Source organism: Thermobia domestica, chromosome 2, assembly GCF_964235325.1.
Source record: "Thermobia domestica chromosome 2, izTheDome1.hap1.1, whole genome shotgun sequence".
NCBI classification, from domain to species: Eukaryota; Metazoa; Arthropoda; class Insecta; order Zygentoma; family Lepismatidae; genus Thermobia; species Thermobia domestica.
The window spans coordinates 117,265,417-117,275,002 of NC_137455.1; the positions used below are offsets into that span (position 1 = coordinate 117,265,417).

Here is a 9,586-nt window from a genome sequence, read left to right on the forward strand (position 1 = left end):
TGTACAGTGGGACGGCGCCTCATATTTCTCCTTTGTACGACCATCTACCTATCCGAAGGGTTCGGGTGTTTACATGTGCTATTAAGATGCTACTGTATATAAGATCGGGATGCCCCACGGCTAATGTTGAGGTAACTACTACCTTCGTCACCCTTTATACCAACCTTGGACCATATCCGTGAATTCCTACTGGGTGTTTTAAATGTATTTCCATCAGTGTGTATAGCTGTAGTTTTTTTAAGCGCAGAAAATGTAGCGGATGGTGGATAATTAACTAATTTGAAGTTGTATTAACATCCGTAGAGCCCTGAAAAACGAGACACTTAAGTGTAATGCATTTCATGGTTTGTTTTAGAAATCCTTGATGACCACCAGTTGAAGTTGGCAATTCAGCTCTCCCTCCAAGAATCCAGTAAATTACCAGCCCCAGTTTTAGAAGTTGTTCAGAAGAGTCTAACATCAACAGACAAAACAATCGCAAATGGTGAAGACGGTCGATCACCTGGCGTGGAAGAATGTGGTGGAAATAAACTAGAAGAATCGAGTGTTCTTGTCTACCAGAAAACTAGTGCAGACATTACTGTGGATTACTTTCTGAAAAGTTTGGCAAGCAAAGAAATTGATTTGAAAAATTTTAACATTGAAAAAGACTGGTCTAATAAAGCAGACAAAGAACCTATTTGTTTCAAAATGTGTGCCAGTGAAGTGGAAGATGGTCGATTTGAAATAGGTGATATTCATGAAAACGGTCGCTTTGATACGATAGATGTGGAGGAGGAAAGCCGTCTTCGACGATCCCACTCAACAGGTGATCTTTACCTGCGTTCACATGAAAGTGACATTCAGTATTTCGATTCCGATCATAGCCACGATGAGAAGCCCGAAGACGTCGCTCGAATGAGTCTTGCCCTGAAAAGGAGTTTAAGACAAGCTTCCAGTGCTGAAGCTGAAGACGATTGCACAAGTGAAGTTGGTATTTACGGCCAGTCTTCAGTTGAAGACACTTCTGATTCGCTCAATGCTGATTTGGAGGTATGTGGTATTCTTGGAACAACGGATGAAGATAGTAGTGAACCAAAAGTGCAAATTTGTCAAATGAAAGTACGAAGTGATGACAATATATCATCATCAACATCGAAAAGTTCATTTCTTGGTACTCACAGAAAAGTGTTTCGTGTTTCAAAATCGTCTGCATTAAGAATAAGAATATGCAAATCTCCCAAGTTAGAGACTGATAGTTCTAACGAATACGAATCAGAAACTGGAATTCCGAAATCCCCCACCTTATATATTAGTGGTGTTTCTATTAGTAGGACGCCTGAGCCAAGATCACCTGCCGTAGTGGCAGTTGTTACTGGTCGCCAGTCACGCTCTTCGAGTCTCACCGTCCCTGTGGCCGTGTCGCCAGAACCTCGATCCCCAAAATCTCCGTTGTTAGAGCCCGGCTCTCCAAACAGATCGGCAGAGCGATCGCGTTCATCAGCTCTTGCTGTCCCCACTACAACAGTTAGTACAGCCATGACGGTAGTCACTCCTCCACAGTCACCAAATGCTCAGGCGGGGTCCCCTCGAATGTGTTCAGATGCAGCAACAGTGCCCGGTGTGTCAAAGTCTGCGAGTGAACCAGAACGAGAGAAGGAAATGTTTCGTTTCCCCAAATCATCCACAGATGGTGCTCTAAGTTCTGTGTTACATGTCCAAGAAAGCAATTTGAGTTCTGATGACTTCCATGAGGCCCTTTTCTTGGAACGTTCTCCAAAATCTTCCAAAAAGAGAAAAAAATCAAAGAAAGACAGAAACAAGGAAAATTGGGATAATAAAGATCGAAAAAACAAGGAAGCCAGTTCAATTTTGTGAAGTATTCATAGCAGGTCGTAAGCTGAATATTAGATATTTTTTTAATATCTTCGTAATAAATGTCGGCAAACAATGGACTACTAGGAAAAGTAGTTTATATTTTTAAACGGTACACTTGTTATTTCCATTACATTTAAATGTGATGGGAAGCAGAAAGGGGCCAGAAACTTTTGGATTCCGTTTGTTGTGGTGTAGCATTTCACGTCCCTTTGATGAGTTAATTGTATATTTATTCGTATAATTTTTAATTGATTTAATAAATCTGTACCATACGTAGTCGTAAATCGTATACATTAAGTACAGGAAGCAAATTACGATATGTAATTTTATATAAAAAAAAGTTACGTAAATACAAAAATACGATCTTTTATTATATATATATCGGTTCAACTGCCTTATTATTATCAAATAAAATTGCGCTAGTGTGATAATGTTTCGAAAGAAATTATCTATAGCTTCCATTGGGGCAGATGAATGTAGATCATCAGGGAAACAAGTTTATTGTGGGAAATATTTTGTGTAATTTTTGTAGTAATGAGAAAGAAATTGTTCAGTCAGGTACAGTAAGTGAGGGGAGGTGATCCTTTTTAACTGCATACATGTGATACATGTGAATTACAAATGAATGAGCGTATTTGTAAATATACATATATAGATACATATATCTATCTTTTGAGTGCGCGTGTAACACTAGTGTGCTCATGGAATGTAAGTGTAATTGTTATTCATATGTAGCGATGCACTCGTAATCATTGAGTGTCAAATTTTATTTAGTTCGATCTTTATGTTATTGTGGCTTTCCCGGTAACCATGTTAACTGGTATAATACATATTCCCTTTGTTTTGTGTAAAATCTGGTGCAGGTGCTTTGACTGACGCACAAATTCCAATTAATGTTTGTAAATTATTCTAAACCAATTACAGTGGTTTTTGTATGTACACGAAAGATGACGTTGTAAATAACGATGCAGAATGCCATAGTTAACGTTTCTATATTTCCTATGTGTTTTAGAAACATGGTAAATATAACAATATAAAGAACATGAACAAAGCCGTTTAAAAAAATGTGTTCACTTGTCAAGGAGATCTAGTAATATGAATGGCAATGTGGAATTATAATGGTACAAATTCGAATCTTGAGTCTCATTCAGTGTTCGAGTATTCATTGTTTCTTGTTACGTCACTACTTGGCTGCTTGGTGGTGCTCTTGTTGAAACAACAAACATTTTTATTATAGACAAACCCGATTTTATTGAATGTTTTCGGAGACTACTATCAGATATCCTATGGAAAATTATTAAATTAAGATTGCTTTTGATGATTATGCATATGAATTAATATTAACCGAATGCAAAGTAGGAAGGGGGGGGTGAAGATTTTAAAGTGTGGAAATATCAGTTGTTTCATTCCCATGGGAAAACATCATGATAGAGATTGTGAAAAATAACTCTCTAAAACGTTTGTGAAGTTTATATGTACTTAGTTGTGAAGATAACTAATGATTTCGTTCCGTAATTCTAAATTCCAAATAAGGAAAATGTGTAGTCTGAACTTGTAGTAGCTTCTTGTTCGTGTGATTGAAGGTGTTCCTTATAAATGTGCACCTACTCGGGATTTTCCGTAGCATGTGTTTGATATGTTTCGGTTACTCCTCTTGTTTTTGTACTACTAACAGAAATAAAAATGTGGAGTTGATATTAGAAATTATGCTATCAAATTGGTGACTTGGTGCTGCTATATTGTTTTTCTATTTGTTACTGTTGTATCTGCTACTTTCTAAAAAAGATACAGAGATCGATTAATAGAAAACATTTGGAAGATACACATCTTTTCGACTTTTGCTGTGGAAAACTTGACGCGGGTTCAAGTTAAATGGAGTTTCTTGTTCTTGAAGTGTCTTCTAAATGTATTTTTCGAAAGTTAAAATATATTAAAATATTTCCTTGTCTCTGAAAATAAGTCATTGTATTTCACACAGTTGTTCTGTAAAATTGTAATTATAATCATCATAGATATTCTGCCATTATTGGTAAGTCACTTGCTCCAACTGAGAAGCTGCCTCGCACGTGGTATTCAGCTAACCTTTTTTGTCTTTACGTGTGATTTTTCTGTTTTCATGCCGTCCATCAACTGTAGCCTCCTTCCTGCTACCATACCCTCCAGCACATCCTTCATGATAGTTTCTTCTTAACTAATGCCCCAACTAGTTTATCTTCCTTATTTCAGTTGCATTTACATTTGACCCAGCTAATTCTCTCATTCTTCTCTACACCTACATTTCGAAAACTTCCAGTCCTTTTCTTTCATCGCTTTTGCGTAATGTCCATGTGTCTGCTCCATAGTGTATAATACTCCACCTGAAACAATTTATGATTTTTTAAACTCTTTATTCAAGAACCTGCAAAATAGTATTTTCTTTCTTCTAATTTTTTTTTTTTTTCAATCATTTCTATCGTTGCTTTTATTTTACGTTGGCACTTCAAGTCATCACCAATAATACTGCCCAGGTATCGAAAACTAGTCACCTGTTGTTTTCTTCTTCTCTCCTACATCTATATTTGACACCGACTGCTTAGTTTCAATCACTGTGCTTATGTCTTTCTAATATTTATTTTCATTCCATATTCTTCACAGCCTTTCCTCAAGTTTTAGATTGATTTTCTTTTTCGATTCCGCAACAAACTATATATCATCTACAAATCGAATTCACCTAGTCATTTTGCTTCCTACCGAAATGCCGTCTTCATTATACAGGCTTTTCTTCATTCTCTCTTCTGAATAGATATTAAATAATATTGGTGACAGACATCTCTGTTGAACTCCTTACAGTTGCACTTTCCTCCGTCATTTCTTCTCTTATTCTAACACTTGATTTATTTCCATATATAAGTTTCATATGAGTCTTCGATCTTTCTGTTCCAACCCAACCTTTAGAAATTCCGTCAACAATCCCTAGATCACTCAGTCAAAAGTCTTTTCTAGATCAATAAACATAACATCATAACTTTTTAGTAAACCTTTCATAGATTGTCCTTAATAAGCCAATTGCATCTCTTGTGCCCTTACTTCTTCCAAACCTGAACTGTTTTTCACCTTCCATCATTTGCTCTTCCTTACAACTTTCTGTTCGGTATTCAAGCATAATTTTTGCTGCGTGCGATGTAAGACTAATAGTTCTGCGGTCCTCACATCTCTCTGGGTATCACGATACCGTCCACTCCTGTGGTATCATGATCGTCTTCAGGAAATCTTTCGGTCACTCTCCTGCTTCATATATTCCATTATATAGTTGAGACAGTTCTTTCTTGTCCTTGTCTCCATATTCTTAATAAATTTGATTGGTGTATTATCTATCCTGGTTGTCTTTCCTTTCCTAATCTTGGATATAGCTTTTCAAACTCATCCAGAAGAAATCTTTTATCGTTCTTGAGTGCTTCATTTTCAATTTCAGCATCTAGACCGTACGATCTATCCCTACTCTCATACAAGTCCTCAACATATTTTTTCCATCTGACATTCATTTATTTCCTCATTTCTAAGTTTTTCAATATTCAGCTTCTTGTTGTGTACTTTTCTTCTTGCTACACTTTTCAATTGAATATCTACTTCGACTATGGGGGCCGCGGTGGCTCAGTGGTAGAGCGTTCACCTCTGGTGCTTGGGGTCCCGGGTTCGATCCCAGCCCCCGCCAAGTGAACTTTGTGGTGGACAAACAGCGTGTGCGTGGCTTTCCTCGGGGTTCTCCAGTTTCCTCCCACTTTCTTCATTCCACCATTTCATTCATTACTCATAATCACCGTCTTCTTTAGCCTAACCGGCATAACCGTGGGACGTAAAACTCAAAAATTTCATTTTCTACTTCGACTAGTACAAGGTTCGGAGAAAATGTCTGCCCCGGGAAGCGTCTTTACGTTCTCCAATCTGTTCTGATATTTGTCTTGAATCATAGCATAGCCTGTTTATTACCTTCGGGCATCTCTTAAGGATTTCCATGTATATATCTTGTGTTGAATGAAGCAAATGTTCTCAATTACTAATGATTTCTGCCTACAGAAATTGGCCAGTTCCCCTCTCCTTTCATTTCTTTCGACTAAATTATATTTGTGTACGTTTCTGTCCTTCATCCAATCCACAAACTGCATTTAAGTCTCCCATTACAATTACACATACATCCTTCTTCTTCCTGTCTATAATTTCTTCTATTTTTTCATAATTGTAAGATTGTGAGGCCTCCCTAAAATGAGTTTTTATGCAATGATTACTAAATAGCTGTCTTCATGTCAATACGTAGGGAAACCACTTTCTAATACCCCATGATTGTAATTTCATCCAGTTCATGATAATTGTTATCCCTCCCCAGAATGAATAAGTTTTCCTAAAAGCTCTTTCCATACGGCTTACTTCAGTTATTAGAAACCGCCATAGATCACTTCAAAATAAATAGTTGAATATACAACAGTAATAATATTGTGAATTTGTAGTGAGTAGGAAACTTAAAAAAATAATCCAGTATGCACATTTTTAGCATTGAAATCAAAGAATCTTTTCGTGCAGATATTGTTACTTTCCGTTATATATAACGGAGTGTTCTTACATCGAGAGTTTTTATTTATTTCGGCAAAAATTTGATAAGTTCATATGGTTCAAATCGACTACGACGTACAAATATATTAAAATAATTCTACAATTTAAGTAATAAGACAAACAAGCTGTATGCTATAAAAGCTTTTTTGTACATAGAGATAAAAAAAAAATCGAAATGAATATCGGGTTTGAGTATGTAATTGAAAGAGGTAATATGGAAAACTAAATCAGAAGTCAAATTTTGTGAGATAGTGGTAAAATTAAGATATTGATGTATGTGTGAGTATGTATTGTAAAGCATGTTATATAATTACTTGTTTCTATACAACTGAAATTTCCACATTTATGATTGGACATGAGAACAAACTTTGTAAGAGCATTGAAGGAAATAAAGGGGATGCATTTATTCGGATTATATTGATGCTTCTTAATGGGTGGTGTTACTCATACACATGAACCTAGCAGTGGTCCGTCAGGTCGCAGTGTTACATTTGTATTTTTTAAAAAAACTATGATTTACTAAGATTGACGTTAGCTCATAAGTGAATAGATAATTTTAAAAAGTACTTCTTCACGTGTAAGTACAAGAAAGGTAAATAATACAGATGTGTTTTATCACACTGACTGACTTCAACATTCTCTTACATAAATGTAAATATGTAATAAAAAAAATCAATGAAAGGAAGAAGACAAAACAAGTTGAATAGCACAGAGGTGAGAAGTGCTATACCATTGAACTTACATGTTGGATTAAAAGAAAGAAAAAAAAGGTTTATTCACAAATAGATTTCGATGTTGAACTAAGTAGCCAGGTATTCTTAGTAACAGAAGCAGGCAGGAAAAGAGATTTCAAGAATTTATTACTGTGACATATATTTAAAGGAGATATATATAGATATATATATATATGACAGAATTACAGTGTTACAATATTTTATATCAAGTATTATTGTATTTAAGAATTAGGAAACAAAGAACCGATTTTATTTTGTTTTAGTATTATTTAATTTTATTTATATTATTCAGTATAATGAAATTGCCTCTGTTTGATCAATTATCCATTGCGGTGCTTTTCAGTACATAGTAGATGCAGATTTTGTTCTTAAATTTATTTAAATTAAGTTTTTTATGGATTACTGGAAATTAAAATGTAAATATTTAAGAAAAAATTACATATAATGTAATTTTTATGTAAGACGAAAATAATCGAACTTTTTCTTTAAATTTATTTGCTTTGGTAGACTGTAATGATGAAGACTGTATTTCTATTTATCGTTATCTCTGTTAATATGTTGAAATGTTTATGCTTGGTCATACTATATGTGATATAAAATATAACAGTTTTTCTTTCCTTTGTAAGTTGGCCAATTGGAAAGTATATAAGGGCCTATTCTTGTTTTCGAGTTGATTACGAATATATAAAAATTTAGTTAGAAATGTTATGTCACTATGCTCTCTTACAAGAGATATTGTTTTAGGTAATAAAGTGATGTTGATTTGATTTCTGTTGAAAATCTTTAGAAGATGGATGAATTTTATATTGGAATAACCAATTGTAAAATTAAATATTAAATATACAAGATGAAGTATTGCTTTGAACGAAATATGCTGGATGTTCTATGTGAATATACTGATGTAAGTTTTGGATAACTATATTAGTACAGTTATATACTGTTGCGATACAGGGATATTTAATGTAGTTACTGTTTTGTCTATTGGAGTTACTCAATACAAAATGTTTCCTGTAATATATGGATTAGAAGGATATATTTGTGAAGATTTGTGTATGTGCGTTTGTTGTTGATAGTCGGACCAGCAGTAATGGATCGATATAAGTGAACGTTTTCTGAGTAAGGAAATATTTAAAAGAAAAAAAATAATAATGTGTAGAAAATGCGGTGGTAATACGTTTGTAGATGTTGCTATTATTAAGTCGTTCGCTGGTTCATTTGAGGAACAAAAAGATATATAACAGGTTGAAATGCTACTTTGATTCAGACAACTACTGTATGGTTTTGGAATTTTGTCTCAATCTGTTAAAACAAAATTTCAATAATAATCACAGAGGTGCATTTCTTTAGCTTCATCTCTAATACAGTATGTATGCATAAGTTGCCGCACAAGTTCTGTAATTTGTTTATTTATACTGAATATATACATGACTGGCTAAAGCAATGGTTTAACCATTTTTGTTCTTTTTTTTTCTGTACTGTTGCATGAGTACATTCCACTGTTTTGTTCCTTTAAATAAAGAAGTGACCTGAATTGTAAAAAGAAAGAATTTTTTTTTTGATGAATAATTTTAGTGACATCAACTCCATTATTACGTTGCACTTTTTTCAAATACAGTAACATGTACCATGTTGTTTTATTAACTTTTGTTTTTTATTCGATATATAAGCATTAATATAATTGGTAGGATTCAAGAAAACTGTTTCTCAGATGTCTAAGATTAAGGCTACTAGAAAACTAAAAAAAGCAAAACCTTTACGGTGGAGTATTAAAAATACATTCGATGTCTGATATAACATATTACTTTTTATATCACTTTTTTCCCCAGGCTTATCGCATTATTGCAATAACGTATTATTTCAAGGACCTTTAATTTCTTCAGATCAAATCGTTACAGCCAGTATATATCATGTCTGTGTAACCAGACACTTCAATCTCTTTCTTTTAATTTTTATTATTATTATTATATTATTTCAGTTACACAAGGTTAACAGTGACTTGAAAGTGAGGAAATTTTAAAACGAGGCAAGGAAATGCCTCAAAATATGCCAAGAGTCAGAAAATTTGCTGTATTTCACAGAAGAATCAGGGGAAAATGCAATCAGATTTCTTGAAAGTATTCAGAGTTCCTACTACTCAAGCGACGTTAAGAAGCATTACCGCTGCTTATAGAAAATATGAAAAACACCCCAAAGAATCAGTGCAGATTCCAAACGAAGATAAAAGGCTGTACAAAGATAATTATCTTTAGAAATGGAACAAGCCTGAGGAACACCGAAAGGTGTTAAAATTTTGAACGAACAGTGAAACTTCGAATGAAAAACTAAATAAAAAAAATTAGATGCTATAGAAGAAGACATTAAATTTAGGTTGTTGGCTGTAGATAATCAAAGAGATAGGCCAGGTTATATGT

General features: G+C 34.1%; 1 protein-coding gene across 5 annotated transcripts in view; it reads left to right on the forward strand.

Moving 5' to 3' along the window:
* Window positions 1-6,940, forward strand: part of LOC145674929 (ankyrin repeat and IBR domain-containing protein 1-like) — a 124,356-nt gene extending 117,416 nt beyond the window's left edge. For all 5 annotated transcript variants that reach the window (XM_081745187.1, XM_081745201.1, XM_081745195.1 and 2 more), the window contains one exon: window positions 356-6,940. In XM_081745187.1, the coding sequence (XP_081601313.1) occupies window positions 356-1,857 (1,502 nt within the window). In that variant the 3' untranslated portion in view covers window positions 1,858-6,940. The remainder of the gene's footprint in view (window positions 1-355) is intronic.
* The last annotated feature ends 2,646 nt before the right edge of the window (window positions 6,941-9,586 follow it).